The sequence below is a fragment of the Condylura cristata genome, unplaced genomic scaffold, assembly GCF_000260355.1.
Source record: "Condylura cristata isolate star-nosed mole 26May11 unplaced genomic scaffold, ConCri1.0 scaffold00007, whole genome shotgun sequence".
NCBI lineage: Eukaryota > Metazoa > Chordata > Mammalia > Eulipotyphla > Talpidae > Condylura > Condylura cristata.
In genome coordinates, this window is record NW_004567108.1 from 37,704,242 (window position 1) to 37,720,833 (window position 16,592).

Consider the following 16,592-nt stretch of genomic DNA (forward strand, 5'->3'; position numbering starts at 1 on the left):
TATTTGGAAATTTTCTATTTTCTTTCCATATATAAAAACATATCATTGAAAGTTCAATACAGCCATCTGTCTTAAAAAAAAAAAAAAAAAAAAAACATTGCCAAGTTGAAATGATCTGAATACATGAGCTTCCTTGGTGTCTTAGGGGTTAAATCTCTGCACTGTCACCACTAAGGCCTGGTTCAGTCCCCAGTGTGGGGTCTGACCCATATGGTGCAATAGACCTCTCTTGTCCATCTCTCCCACTGCTCCCCTCAGCAGTGTGTTTCAGCCAATCTACCTATTCTGGTCTCCATTCTGTCTTTGGTGAATCCTCGCATTCCCCACACCATTGTCCTAAACCTCAGTTCTTTCACACAATAAATAAATCTTTTTTTTAAAAATAATCTGAATGTAATGCTTTGGATTTTAAATACATTTTGATGGGCCCTAAACTCTATTACACAGTAAAATGAAATATGCTGAGAATTGAACTTTAAATAGCCACTCTTTTTCTAATATCTATATGACTAACACATAAAATTTATTTCTTGAATTAAAGTTTTCAAATGCATAACAAAACCAAAATACTTCCTAAAGAGGAATTTTCTAGATAATCTACAAAGAATGAGTTACAGATAAACGTATAACTAAAAAAGGAGACTAGAAAGATATCAAATTTCATATCAGAAAGCATTTTTCTCTGTTGATTAATGATAAAAGTATATGTTATAAAATAGTAAGTGCTCTAAATAAATAGTTCTAGAATGCTAATGCTGGTAAAAAAAAAAAAGTCACAGGAGTAGAAGTAGGATTTTTGCTTTGAAGAAGTGTAATACAGGTGAGATATCATAGGCCATTTACATAGCTATTGTTCTATAGGGACAATATTGCTTAAAGAAATTCAAATTCTCTGTAGTGTTGGCTGGTGTCCCTCAGAGGAGTGAAGATTAAGTTCTTAAACCATCACCTCCTTGATAAATTAAATCAAACACTAGTTATGACTTGAAACCAAGAATTTTCTTCATGAAATAACTTCTGAAACATCCAACTTCCAAAAAGTAAAATTCTTTAAAGAGTTTTTTAAATTCGTAAAGCATGCTTACAGATTACATGGGCTACTGCAAGGCGGCATTAGAGACTATCCATATGAACGTGTATCTTACAAGGAAAAGGGAAGCTAATGGGCATTTATGATAGCTGAAGAACTGCACAGCACTCAGGCAAGCACTGGTCACCACAATCTACAAGACTTAGAAATCTTTTGTAAGGGAGGGAAGGGAAGCAAATACAAAAACTAGTCCTTATTTGTGACTATTCCATTTGTGTTGCAAGATTTACTATATATCTATCCCAAATTCTTTAAAAGGTACAATTCAAACTAGCTTTCTAGAAATTCACAATTTATAGTATAATAGTTAAGAACACGAACTCCAGGTTCTGTATCTGATTCTATCATTCACCCAGCTGCATGACCTTGGGCAAGTCGTTTAACCTACCTGTACCTCACCTTCCCTCTCAAAAGGAGATAACAACAGAATGATGTCAGAGGAGTGTCGTATCAAATTAGTTTCTCCATGTGAAATCTCAGCATAATGGCTGGAATTTGGTAAGTATCATATAATTAATGGTGGTGGAATGGCGGGGGAAGAATTCAAAAATCCATTCCAATCAGAGCACAATGTACAATAAAATGTCTGGGGAAGGTCAATTAAACAAAGCAATGAAAATTCCAATCTAAGTAACAGCTGAACACATTTGAGGATTTTATTTACATTTTTGTTTTCTATCAGGATTACTGTTTCAGAAATTCACATTACTACCCATCTGAGCAAGTCATGTGCACAGACAAAAGAGTAAATCGTTCTGTAAGGTGTTGCCCAGAAACAGTAGACCTTGTTAAGTACACACTTAATAAAACACCAGCCAAGAGGCAAATCTTGTTTGCCAGAACACTGTGAACTGCCAGGTCTGTAATAATAGCCCCAATGGCCACTCACCCAAAGACTCCCCAGCCAAATATCGAAGTAGAGGACTTAAAGTACCAGCCCTTAATCCCAGCATGTGGACTGTCCACTCCACAGCACACCTAGGGCCTGCTTCATCCAGCTCAGCTCTCCACAAATGCGTGGTGGGTACACAGTCCCACAAAGACCACTATCAGTCACCTATTTTGTGCAACTCTCAATTATAAGAGCTGTGGAGCCCTAAAGAGATTCAAATAATTTTATCTGGTCCTAACACCCCTCTGAACAAAATATATCCAATTTTCAGTCCATTTCTCTATCACCTTCTCATCTCTGACTTTCTTTTCTGTCCTCTAGAAACTGCTTACCATGCTTTAGTAAACAAAAATAAATAGGTTTTTTTTTTAACTAGTTGTAAAACACCAGTGCTTAACAGCACACGTTGCATTTCTGATCTAATCCCTACTTACACACAAACCAGGATGTTCCTGGGAGATTTAGACCAAAGTTGATTTTCCTCTCTGTCAGTGTTCTGAGTGTCCTTGGCCTACAATGAACATACAATACTTTAAGCATAAGTACATTTTCTTAGTGTTTCCCTGGTCTCCATCTAATTCCTTACATATGGAGAGACTGGTTTTGCATATAATCACTGTTTATTTCCTTAGTACATTTTCTATCTCCTGCAAATATGCTGCCAATTGTTTAAAAGCTTTCTACTTTGAAACATGAGTCAATAGAATAGATGGGAGAGACATAAACAGTAAGAGAAAGGCTGCTTTCAAACAAAATGATTATGGTTTAACTCAGTTTTCGAATAATGCCAAAGTCAGAATGCAAAACCATGCTGACAAACATAGAAAGCACTGCAGATGGACAGCTAATGAATCAATGAACAAAGCAACATGTATCTAGAAAAAGCATTATGTAACCGGGTCTCCATCCTACTAAAGTTGCAAGATGACATATTAAAGGAAAAACATTCTAAATTCTACCTGATCTTTTATTTTCTTTTAAATCCCAATGAATGATCCCATTGTATTACTTTATAGAATTACTTCACCCTCTCCTATATGCTGACAAGAAGTAAGAAGGTTACAGCAATGACTAAGTAATATAATTATTCACTACTAAGAATCAACTTTTTTTGGCTTAATAATAAATCAACTTTCAGGCAGTGTCAAAATTATTTCTTTCTAATTCAGTGACACTGAATCCCATCAAGACTTTTGTTGCTGAAAAATTATCCTCCTAAATGACCAACTATGTATATTAAGCATGGAAACAAATCTGTGTCCAGTTCTGGAGATCTCTATACTACTGATTGTTTTATGTCTCTGAAACATTGTGCTGTGGGTGATTTATTTTACATCCATGTCGCCAGCCATTTGTTTATTCTATTGCATGCCATCTGTTTTTCAGTAGAGAGGTTTCAAGTTCTTCTCATTCCCTACCTCATATCCCACAGAAAACAATTTATAATAGACATAGATTTCAATCATGTGGATTCATGTGGAGTTGGTAACTCGAGCTGCCGTTCTTTTATATTTGGCAAATGCTTTAATGGGATTAGCAAATTGTGTTATTACAAAGTACTTACGGAGACACAACACCTCTTTTTACAATGACAAATGTTGTTAACAGTCTCATTTAGGGTGCTTAATAGCAGCAAGAAGATTTCACTAATGTTACAGGAAATTGCCCTGATAGATAATAAAGTCCTACCACAAACCCTGCTCCTGTCTTTTATTTATGAGAGCCAACGACTCTGTGGCTTAGGAAGTAGTGGGGTCTACAGTGAGGGATGAGGATCGCTGCCCTGGCTTGAAAGGAAAGCTACCATATAACCTACCTGCCAACCTAAAAACCCTGTCAGCTCTTGTATCTCAGTGGCAACCTCCAAGCCCTCCAACCATGGTCCACATGGTCTCTCTCGTCCAAATTCTTGTAATTGATAGCAGGGCACAGACTTCCCCAAGAAAAGCTTATGCCACAGCTCCAGCTCACCAGCACGAACATATTCCCATTCTATAGCCCACTTCAATTTACTCAAAAGAAGAGCCAACCATTCACAGAAAGAACTTCTTGGAGATTGGAAAGACATGGAAACAACCCAAAGGTCCAAAAGCAGATGACTGGATCAAAAAGATGTGGTACAAATACATGATGGAATATTACTCAGCAATCAAAAAAATAAACACGTGCCTTTTACAGCAACATGGATGGAGCTGGAAGGGATCATACTTAGTGAAATAAGCCAGAAAGAAAAGGAAAAATCCCAGATGGTTTCACTCATAGCAGGAGCATAAAGGAGCAGGGGAGAAAAAAAAATAGTAATGAACAACTCTATACCAGAGACATTTTACGGGGGTTAAGGGGGTGGAGTGGGGAATAAGATCAAAAACTGTGGGGAGGGAAGTGCACTGGACTATGGTGACGGCACATGGGTGATTTGGTGATGGGAAGCCCACGGGGATTACAACTGAGATGGGAAAAGGCACAAGATGATGTAAAAATAAACTATTATATTATTAAAAAGAAAAAAAAAAGAACTTCTTGGAGAAACTACACAGATGACATTTAAAGGATTAATTACCATTTTTCCAAGCATCCTTGGTGCTTCGGTGGGGAGGCGGGATCTCGTGGCAGGACCCAACAGCTGTACACAGTTCAGGGCTGACATCGGAGGGCTGAGCGGCTTCCATTTCAAGGTCTGCTTGGCTTTGACTAGTCCTTACCGATTCAGAATCAGAAATATTTAGGGGGTAAGTGACATCCTGATGGATACCTGGTGGAGTCGGTCTGCTGAAAGTGTTAAGTGACATTTGTACTAAAGCTTCATTGATGAAGAATGAATTTTGATGACATAAACTCTCAGATCGATTAAGCTCCATTACCTGTAAAAGAAAGTACAGAAAAAGTACAATAATTTCTCCAACAACTTGCTCAGGTTTCATAAAGTATTTATTCCTAACAGTAACAGCAAGAGTTTAATAAGTGAGATTGTGACGATTTCCCCAACTCCCCCTCTTAATGAGATCTGAAATGTCTATTCGCTACACATAGCATATCTTAAAAAAAATAATAATAAAGCAGAAGTATTCTTTGCCATTAAAATGTTTCCACTTTATTTTGATCAGAAAGAACAGCCTTTTCACTTTTCACTAAATAAAGTTGAAGACTTGCACAGGATAAATGTAATTTAGTCAATTTCAAAAAAAAAATCAGATGCCACATAGATCTGATAAGGTCTCAACTTTCAGAACTTTATGCCCTATCAATAAAAAGCATGTGTGCGCACTACATAGAAAATTAAACTCTGGGGACACAAAGGATCATCAAATATGATTAGAGAACAGAGACTCTTACAAAATTGTTTAACCTACCGATTGGCCGAGGCATTAATTAGCATTCTCACGTGGCTGGGGAAGGGGATTTTGAATTTACTGTGTCAAATTTACAAAAAGAGAATAAGCTTGGAATGACAATAGCATTATATTGGCTAAATTCAGGACCCATAATGCACATTAAAGTTGCACTAAAAACAACACCTGTCCAGCAGTACTTGGGAGACAAGACAATGTCAAAGGGCCCTGTTCACAGGAGCGTGCCCCCAGGACAAACTTGCCTCACGGGGACAAACCCACCCCCCCATTCCCACACCCATCCAACAGGACCCAGGCCTTTCCACACCCGTTTCGAGTCAACACGCCCGCCCGCGCTGTCTCTGAAAAGTGTCAGCCTCTGCAGCCTACACTCTCACGAGCTCTTACACAACCAGCAAAAAGACAGACGTTCGGTCGCCATCTTGGGAACGTCCATGACTAAGCCAGTGTGAGAAGGCCGCTTCCATGCCGCTGGCTCAAGCACAGAAGACCCCTACCTCCTTGCTTCCTGGCGAAAATGCTGCGGGAAGGCTACTCTGCCGGCTGTGTTTCCAGCTGCACAGCAGCTTCTGCTGGGCCTGCATCCGCTGCCTCTCCCGCTCCACCAGGCGCTGGCCCTCCCTCAGCCGCTCCAGGTTCTGCTGGTACTCCTGCAGCTGCTGGTCCAGTTCCCCGCGGTTCCTGAGCAGCAGCTCCTCCTGCGCCCGGCACTCCCGCTCGCGCTCCTGCAGCCAGCTCGCCCTGGCCTCCTGCTCCCGCTGCTGCTGGTCACACCTGCGGTGCCAGCGACGCTGGTCCTGCTGCAACTGATGCTGGAGCTTGTGGATGTTGGCCAGCTCCTCCCGCCGCTTCTCCAGGTCCTGGAAGGGGCTCCCTCGGAAAGAGGGAATGGAGGATGGGCTCTCCTGCTGCTGGAGGACCAGCCTGTGGATCTCAATGTGGCTGTCCTGGATGGTCAAGGCCGCCTGTGGGAGCAGAGGGACAGTCAAGGCTCCCGCGTTCCACCCCCTTCTGGTTGGGACCACTGCTGAGCACAAAAGGCTCGACCAGATGACTTCCTCTTAATAATTCTGCCCTTCCTCCAAGGTACACCCCAAGACAGGCTTTGGCACTTCAAGGAGGCTGGTCTATGTTTCCTAGTGATATAGCCTGGGAATTTATATACAGAAGAAATGAAGCACAAAAGCAAAGCTCCCCCGTTTTGGAAATGTGGTTTGTGGCTGGTTGTTGGATAATATTTAAGCAAGTCTTCTGAGTAAGAATCCAGTGCATAAATTCACAAGATCTTACATTCCTGTTCTGCCTCATTCTGTTTCTGAAGTCTTTCCAGTCAGTAATTCATAAGCATTTTTAAGAATCTCTATAAACCAGGTAGAATCTTTTTTGAGTCCCAAACCAGAAATTACTTAAGCTGTATTACACATATGGTGATATAAAAATAAAAGTCAGCCACTTGGAGACCTTTGGTAAATCATCTTTTTTTAATACAATGCCCAAAAATAGCAGTTAATAGCATATCTAGGAGATATGTAAGTGGTAAAGCTAGCCTCATGATTGCTGTCTTTGCATTACAGCAGGAAGGTCATGCATACAAGACTAAGCTGAAATTCATTTGTTTAATAGATTGCTAACAGGAGGCTGGAATGATTAAGGAAAGATAGATCCACTAAAGCCCAGAGGACATTACCAACCAGATTAAAAAAACATTTTGAGTTACGGTATCTGCCTATGAAATGTTTGGCTGCATCACAGGAAACAATTGCCAAAATTTGGAAGGATTCCACAAAACCCAAAAAGTCCCTCTGTATGCCCTTGGAAGCTTTTAATTTTAAAAGTTCCCATTTAAAGCACAAAGCAGCACAGAAGGGACAAATTGAAAATGGCCTCATACTGGGTATGTATGTGTGTGTTGACTCATTATGAGAAATTATTGCTCTCCTAGGGATAAATACACATTTTTCTTTCTTAAGAATTTTTAAGACTGTCCATGTAACAGATGCTGGGAAGACAGGGATTTGACCATTAGTTCTTTGTTACATCAGCAGTTTCCATAAGTCAGAAGGCTAAAGAACTAAGGGATATTTTAAATTCGTGCTTGTTAGAACATGACTCGAGTGTCTCTGTTGAGGCCTTTTGAAATAAAATTTATATTTTCAAATTTGAAAATTAAAAGTTTCTAATTCACCTGAGTATTAAATGTGTTTTTAGAAGTTATTATCAAGCAAACAGTGATTATCATTTAGCATATAGACTAATTACTTTGATGTTTAAAGATGCAATAATGAGCACATAAATAATATACCATTCAGGACTCTGCTGACCTTGCCAGAGAAAATTGTAGACTGTAAGTCATCAGCTAATGCTACTACATAAACCCCAAGGGCATCAGTGCAACAACAAACAAACAAAAAACCCAGTATTTTATATGTCAAAACCACCACAGACAATGATAACCCCATGTAAAGGCTACAGTCTGTACCAGGAAGTATTCTTCATGTCCAATTAACACTTGGAATAAGAACGGTACATTCTCTTTTCTGCAGAGGTAGAATTTGAAGATTGGAGATTCATTTTCACACTTAAAGTTTTCATTCACACTTAGGAAAGAGAACAGTACTGCTTTTCAAGTTTAGGGAAATTCCTAATTCACTCTCTCAAACTTTTCTTACCAGAATAACTCTGTGTTCCTTTCTTTTCTGCCGCCCCTATACCTCATATTGAGTTACAGTCTCCTGATACACAGGGATCAAATCTCATTTTCATCAGATTAGAAATACTTATATAAAAACTTCAATAATGCATAAGAGAGCCAGTTTCAAAAGAGAGACTGCCCTGAACATAAACTTCAGAGCCACAACCTTTGAGCAGATATAGAGCTTGGTTCAGAAAATCCACTACAGAATTTTAATTTTCCATGTTGCTTCAGCCTAATGTGTCACAAAAATTAGGACATTTAGATCACCCGCTTTTCTGAATATTGGCTCCACCTAGGACTACATTCAAGGTAGAAAAGATGACACTGGAAGTATTTTTTCCAGGCAACACAAGTCATGTGGTCAATGTTTTCATCTCCCAAAAGTTAATGAGCTATATCCTTGAACTATATACCTTCTCAGCTAATTAAAAGAAAATCTGCTTTAAATGATAAATTAATCTTCAAGAACATCTACTCCATTCTAGCATTACTCATGTAGGACGCTACAGGCATTCCCACTAGATCTTGATTTAAGACAAGAAAGCTGTCACCACCATTGCTGACCACATTTTCAGAAAATCACACCAAAGCAGTATGCCAAGAAACAACAGAAAAGCTATTAGGTAAAAAGCAATAAAATTCAATGTGTTGGCTGGTTACAAAATAAATATTTTTTAAAAATCAATAACTTTTCTTATACTAGCAACTACCATTGAGAAAGCATAATAATGAAAAATATATTCTCAAAAACAACACAAAGACAAAGACTTGGGAACAAACTAAGCCCCTGCTCCACCACCACCAAAAAAATATAACAGTAACACAGCATATACATGAGACAATTGCAACGCTTTCTGGCATAAGCTGAGATGACTAGCAACATGTTCTCAGACAAGTGAACTAATTGTTCTACAAGTGCCAATTCTCCCCAATTTAACTTATAAAATTAAGATTTCCATATCACATATTTAATAGGATGTACAAAACTTCAGCATGTCTCTAAAGCTTTTATGAAGAAGACCTAGATAAGGATAGAGAAATGCTGTATATTTAAATGTAACCCAAAATTTTAATAATGAAGGCACTGGTGTTACAGCAAGAGCAGGAAGGTGACCAATAGAATGTAATTGAAAGAAGGCTTGACACAGCTTAAAGTTGGTAAGAACACATCTGATATAGCATGACTTCAGTTTTTTTCTGGCAAAAACTTAAGTCAATCATAATTTTATCTTCTTTCAGTATTCAACAGGTATAAGATAGGATGGATAGCTGGTTCATAAACCAGTGGTGTGAAGGGAGTTTTAATTTCAACACTAATAAAATTGTAAAATTCTGTAACTTGACCTATTTTATAATGAAAAGGAGAGTAGTGATAATTGATCTGATTATTTTAACAATGTCTACTAAACGCCTAAAAAGAAGAGCTCCAGCAATGGAACCTAAGGAAATATTCAAATATGCTACCAGAGATCAATCAGTGAAGAAAAATAACCACTGAGTGTTTTTAATACAAAAGTGGGATCTATGAACAGCTGTATACATTTCATAGACTAGAATATTATACAGCCGTTAAAATGCTATGATAACATAAAGAGATACCTGTTGTAGAAGAGTATCTGTAAATGACCTCCAAAGACTGGAGAGAGACAAACAAATATGACAATAGTAACTCTCTCTACACAATAAGTCATTTCATTTACTTGTATTCTCAAGTATTTCTATACAGTTATGATACAAAATTGCATTCATATCATTTAAAAATATTCTGTGATCCATAACCAAGTAATTGGATACACTGTCTTTCTTGTGTATGGCTTGTGGTTCACTCGCACCTATAATCCTAAATGCAAGCATGGTTTTTAAGGCTTTCTTTCCTTGAAAACAGCAGCAGCTTTGTGGTCCACGGGCCTTTGTGTGCTTGGCCCTTTGCACAATGGCCAGCACAGAGGGGGCACTCACAAAGCTGGTGACTTTTGTGGATGAACCAACAAGACAATGAAGTCGCACATGAAGGACTTAACCACGCTAAAGGCCTAGGACCACATGTGGAAGTGAAAAGGTTTAGGTGTGAATTTAAGTTTTCACCAGAAATGGGAAGTCATGCTATACTCATCTAGGAGTTTCATTCTAAGTGTCAAACCAGATCATATTCATCAATAATTTTAAAAGATATGAACTGTTTTATGGTTTCAGAGCAGAATGGTGTAACATGTAGCAGTGCCACTGCTTAATCACAAAATCAGGCGAGGTCCATCAACCTCATTACGCTGCACATTTGGGCTGGCATTCTTTTTAGATCATTCACTGCCTCTCAAATGTTCTAATTTTTAAGATCTGGGAATCATCAAATAATGTGAATTGCATTATGTGAAACATTCACAATGTCAGTGATTGGAGGAACATGGTTACCTGAAGGCTGTATAAGAGACGGGTCAAATTCTGAATTGCTTGTATAATCTGCAAAATAAGATTGTAAGTGTCAAATTCTCAAAAAAGCATTCATTATCCACAAGTAGAGGGTAGCGATCCATTTTAGGTATGTATAGCTCACCTCTGAGTGTGAAGAGACTGGAAAATTTCTATATTCCACCTAAAATACATAAAAACATAAGAAAATAACCACTCTACTTTTGAAAAGCCATACGATAGTGTTCCAAAATGTCTGACCTTGGGTGGATCACCTCATCTCTTCTACAGTGCCTGCATCTTCCCCAAAACCAAAGCCTATAGAATTAAACCACACTTGATGAGTGCCCCCTCTATGCAGACTTGGTATTTGAGATGCAAGGTGACTTTTCACTCAAACAGCCCTTAAAACGAGAAGGGGTGACAGCATGGACTCACTGAAAGCTCTAAGTGGCAATATTTACCTTGTGCAAACCACACTGTGAACTGAGCCCAATGGAAGTTGTCTCTGGGCCCAATGGAAGTTGTCTCCTGGGCCTGGTGGGCCCCTTGTATCCTGGAGGCCAAATTGGGGAGCTGGAGAACATCACACCTGGCCTCCCCTTTCTCAATATTTAATAAGATTCAAAAAGTCAAAATTCATGATGTTGGTGGCTGGAAAAAGACAGCAGATCCAAAGATGACCCAGAGGCTAGTGTTTAGCACTAGCAGGCCTGCTGGGGACCCCACCACCCAACCTGATGCACCCTGCTGTGAGATCCTCAGCAGAAGCTCTATGGACAGAGGCCATGAATAAGCCTGCAGGAGGCCAGCTACTCCCTGCGGGCAGGGCCTATGCCTCATTCTTTGTCTCTCCACAGCGACCACTTAGAGCACTTGTGGGTGGTGAGGGTCCCCTGTGCACAGAAGGAAGCATCTGCTGTGCACTCGCTGTCTGTCTTCTCACACTAGATGTGAGTCCATGAATACCAGAACTCTATCTGTACACCCAAGGCTATCTATGTCCACAGCCCTGACAGTAATGCCTGGCATGCAGTGGACACACTCAATTCCACACATAAACTGGGGGACCAAGGAGATCAGCTTCTCCGCCCTCCCAAAGCCTGCTGTCTCCTGTATGGTGCTTGCCACAGAAAACACCCAGTGGTGGCCATGTTCTCAGGTAACTTTCCATTTGTTCCGTCCCTTCAGAATGATGACACGCTGATAAGCTAGCCAGATCTCTCGTCCCCTCCCAATTTCATTCCTAAGGAACACCTCAAATAGGGGAAGGACAAAGGATGGAAAAGGCAACCTTAGAATCATTAGATCTATGTGCCTTCTCCTATGGAAGGTTGCAGGGGCTGAGAACCCCTATTTGGTAGTAAGTTTTAGAGTTCTTTCTGCTCCTCTGATTCTATCCTTGCTCCACATGCCTTTGCTTTTGTAATAAGAAGATTGCATGGCACAGACTTTTTATACCCTATAAAAATTACCGACATAGAACTGAGTTGGATTTTGCTACATGTAGTAACTAATTCCCAAGAACCTCTGGGCTTGATACAAGACAGGAATTGCCAGTTTATCTTGTTAATGGACTTGGATTGCCACCTAGTGGTGAAAGTGCATAGCTGCAGTTGGTGATGTACACAGGCTATTTTGCCTTTGGGTCACAAATTTAATTTTTCAAAATTTAGAAATACGTTTTTTCATTTAAAAAAACTTAATTTACTAAATAAAATAATTATGGAATATCCATTACACACTTTGAAAAGGTTTTCTTTCAAGTGATCCTGTCTTATATGTCAGTGTTTTTAATTTTTCAGAATGCCTTACTAATGGCAAAATTTGTCAGGTAGGTTCTTCCTCAGAGGAACCTGGGCACTTCATCTCACTCACCTGTGGCATTAGGGATGGGGCCAGCACAGCTTTCATTTCAAGAGAAAACTGTTACTAGGCAACCATTTCTTCCTCCCTTCAATAATATAAAAGCAGTTGAAAGGAACAGACTTAAAAATGAAGTTTGCACTGAAAAGGATAGCAAGCAGGAATGCTTTAAGGAGAAATAAATAAAAAGCTCATAGTCAGAATAAGAGGCATAAAATATTGCAATACCATTTTTACTTTGACCTATAAAAATTTTTTTAAAAAATTAAATCAATTATCTTTTCTATGGACTTTTAAAAAATCTCTGTAGTTTGTTTCTTATCGTATGTAACATACAAAACACATTTACATATATATATATAAAGATATGACATTACTTTTTCACATTACCCATAGCTGTCTGATAAGACTTTGATTTTAGAGAAAGTTAAACTCTTGATCCCCAGACAAACCTGGGAAAGCCAGATAACCACATCTCACTTCTGCTTTCTCAATTTCAATTGAATAGGAAGTTTCATGCCTTTAGTTTTTTAACAGTGTGATAAGCTTTGTGAACCGTAAATCAGAAAAATAAATGTTGGCTCCAAGAAAAAATGACCAGATTAAATAAAAGCCTATCACAAAAAAAAAGTAGGTGACAGCGTCAGTAGTGACAGGAGAACAATTTGAAAGGAGAGGGAAGGAAAAGAAAGTGACAAAAGAAAGAATAGTCCCAAATTAGACTTATTTCAGTCACTTTAGCGCCCCCTGGTGGCATCAGGCCCTGGTGCCCAGAGCCACCTCTGAGCCAAGAGTTGCTCAAGGTAGTAGGTGGAAAGCTAGAGGTTCCTGCAGAGCAGAAAGTGAGGCAGAAGTAAGAGCGCAGACACACATAGACATTCGAGTTTTAAATCTTTTTAATCACTTTTCAATTGTTTCTTTGTTCACACCTCCATGATATCAGAGCAAGAACATTTTAAGAAGAATTACTTAAGAAATTTAAACATGAATATTGAAGCTGAGAACAATTCAGGAAAACACTTTCACTCCACTCACTGCCACAGACAGCAGGACCTGAGGTCATTTATCACACAAGGAAACCGGTGCCGTGACCAACAAATGCAGTTCACAATACCTTCTCCCCTGCATCAGAGACCGCCAGGTCGGTTCCCACACCCTGGGTCCCGGGATCCACATCCCAACAGCCTCTTCCTTCTGCCCCTTCTGTGACTAGTGCTGGAAGCACACCATTGAGACAGAAACAAAAAGGACATCATCAAACATCAGCGGTATGAGTTCTCTTGGACATAGTCGACACAGATTTTTGAAATAAGAAACATCACACAGTCACAAGTATTAAATAGGCTTCTGAGAGGTGCTAAAATAGCACAGAGCCCTGCCCTCGGGGAGCTTACACACTAACGAATGCCAACTGACAGCTGGCATTGGCCATCACACAGCTCTTCCTTTTTTCCATACAGAGAGGCATCTGTGTGGTGCTTGTCATGCTGAGAGGGTGAGTCTACATCTCACTTTCACTTAGTAGGAAAAACTGAAATTGTGAATAGCCCTGTAGAACAAAGCCAGGCTGGCAGACCCAGGTCTGCGCAAGGACCCTCTCGGCCCAGCCCGGGGCAGTGGCCGGTAACGAGGCATGGAGTCAGACAGCAGGGAAGCATTTCCCCAAGTGCTGAAGATGCCTCACACGGTATGGTCCTGTGGTCACACAAACTGAAAGCATGCCCGCATCTCGCAATAATTTTTTAACCATTTCCAAGTGCTTTCTTCTCCCCTCCACAGCTCTTATTTATGCTCTCAATTCTGCAGAACTTTAAGGACTGTGTATTTAACCTATGAAAACAGATACATGTCTAGTTCAGAAGCATTACGTACCAAGCCCATGTGAACCTGGTTAAATGTATGCTACAGTCACCTTGCACTCGTTAAAAGTAGACTTCCCAATGCTTTTCACACAGAGTATTTCATGAAAACCAAATCCAGTCGGAATCTAAATGAAATATTTACTCGTGACATTAATTTTCTTCCTACTGCCATCTTGAAACTTTATTTCTGATGAATAAAATATCATTTAAGGGACTCTTTTTTGTTGTTGTTCAAATAAAAAATACTTAGGTCTTTGGGAAACAAGAGTCCTTTATGACTCCAAAGGCCTCTATGACAAAGTTTTTGGTTAAGCAGAAAGTGCTCTAAATTATATATTTCAGCTAAAAAATTAAGTTCATTTTTGCCCAAGTCAGTCAATGCTTACTTAAATCGATGGAACATTTTACAGATTTTTTTCTACCACTCAGAACTGGTTGCACCAGTAGATGGATTCATAACACTAGAGAGATGCCAAATCGTTATCAAGGAAGTAGTGTTCATCTCCCTCTCCCCTGCAGAAATGAGGACAAATAATGAGGCAAGAAGTGATGGTGAAGCAAAGGAGGGTGGAAGGGAAGAAGAGAGGTCAAGTCCCCGTAGTGCTGTGTTCAATTTCAGAGAGGAGGAGAGAGTCTCTGGAATTTTACAGAAGTACATTATACCGGTCCATCCCATCAGATGTACTGAGGATTAAAACTCAAAGGTGCCTTGGCCACAAGCCTCAGACTGACATGGGCCTCACTTAGAAGGCCCCATCCCCCATCACAGAACTGACCCACTCAGTACAGGCCCTCCTTTACAAACAGTAGTTAGCCCTCACCAACGTTATAAAGAGAACTAGCTCTTGCAACCCCGTGGCCCCATGGGAGCTAGCACTGAAGTGTCTGAGTTACAGGCCCCTGCCCCTGGTCCATAGGGTCCTCGCACATCAGGATCAGCCTGCTGGTGGCTCCAGTGGAGGCTAAGGATGTCCCCTGGAACTCCCCCAAGTCGTGGGAGATGTGGGTACAGCCAGGGAGGGCAACGGCTGTCTGGCCTGGAGGGTGGGGAGGTATGGCCTGGGCTCTGAGCAGCTGCAGGAGCCAAGAGGAGCCCTCCCGCTGCCCCTGAGGGGGGCTGAGCAGCAGACCCCTTCATGTCTTTTTAGCTAGAACTTCTTCAATGCATAATGAGGTTCTCTTAGGGAGGAAATCACCCAGGGCAGTGCAATTCCCCTGGTGAATCTGGGCTGAGTCAAAATGAAAAGCATATGTGCATGTTCAGAAACTAGAAACCCAGGATTAGATAAAGCGAGTCTCCAGAGGAGAAAATGATCATTTTTGTCAGTTTAAAAAAATATATAGAATTAAAAAGCTGTGCGAACTCCATGTATCTTAATTAACCAAGGAATGCGTTATAGAAATTCTAAGACAAAGTCATCCTCCAGTCTCTAGTTACTAAAAACTTTTTATCTTGTGCATAGAAGACTTGATAGAAGTCAGATTTTTAACCATCCAAACATGATGAAAAATATACTCATTAGCTTTTCTTTTGGAAGCCTTGAGGGAATTAAATTTCTAGCTCACAAACCATACATATGACAATATCATTAGGCTCCAAGAAATCACCTGAATCAATTGTCTATATCCTAACATCCTATCTTTCTGTATTTAAAATATACTGAAACAACATCTTAATAAATGAAGTCTTAAGTTCATTTATTAAGTTCATCTTAATAAATGAACTGAAGTGATGACACAGATCAAGAACCATTTGGCACTTCTGCTTTTAACTATACCCCAAGAGACAGAGAAAGACAGAGAGAGGGAGGGAGAGGGAGAAAGACAAGTCAGACTTTAGTTTTTTTTGGGTACTGGTTTCCCCATCGATATGTATGAGATTAAGTTTAAGGACTTGCTCTCTAATGAATTTCAGGGACCCATCCTCAAAAAACCCAAAAAGTTCTTTGAGAGTTGAATTCAAAAAAAGGCAAAAATGAGTCAAGATAGGGTGGGAAGAAACCAAGCTTGCCTGGAAACAGGCTGTATGACCTGCCCCCCCTTCTCGGAGTCCTGGCCTCAGAACCCCAGCGTCATTCTTGCGTGTACAGCAGGCTCACAGAGATTCGTTCTCAGATTCTTTTCTGATTTTAAAAAATACATTACGTTCCCTCCACACGGGCAGGTCGTTGCCTCCACTGTACGTGAGCACGCAGTGCGTTGGGGACTGTGTCCAGGCGCCCTGCTGGGACCTGCAGGTTCACTTACAAGGGGTGGGGGATCCCGGAGCCTCCAGAGAATGAAGCGGGTCTGTTGAGGCAGATTCGCCACCGTCTTCCTCAGGCGCCGGACATGCATCACCCACCTGGGAGGCCTTCACTGCGACCTGCAGACTCTCCGCTGAGCGTAAGGAAACAAAAGTGCATTTTAAACACATGTGGGACCCTCCATG

General features: G+C 40.3%; 1 protein-coding gene across 3 annotated transcripts in view; it reads right to left on the reverse strand.

Moving 5' to 3' along the window:
- ARHGEF28 (Rho guanine nucleotide exchange factor (GEF) 28) overlaps positions 1-16,592 on the reverse strand; it is a 252,950-nt gene that overhangs the window by 23,539 nt on the left and 212,819 nt on the right. For all 3 annotated transcript variants that reach the window (XM_012721846.1, XM_012721845.1, XM_012721847.1), the window contains 6 exons: positions 16,409-16,540; positions 13,414-13,514; positions 10,579-10,617; positions 10,437-10,484; positions 5,830-6,297; positions 4,543-4,843 (listed from right to left, as the gene is read on the reverse strand). In XM_012721846.1, coding sequence (XP_012577300.1) covers positions 4,543-4,843; positions 5,830-6,297; positions 10,437-10,484; positions 10,579-10,617; positions 13,414-13,514; positions 16,409-16,540 — 1,089 coding nt within the window. The remainder of the gene's footprint in view (positions 1-4,542; positions 4,844-5,829; positions 6,298-10,436; positions 10,485-10,578; positions 10,618-13,413; positions 13,515-16,408; positions 16,541-16,592) is intronic.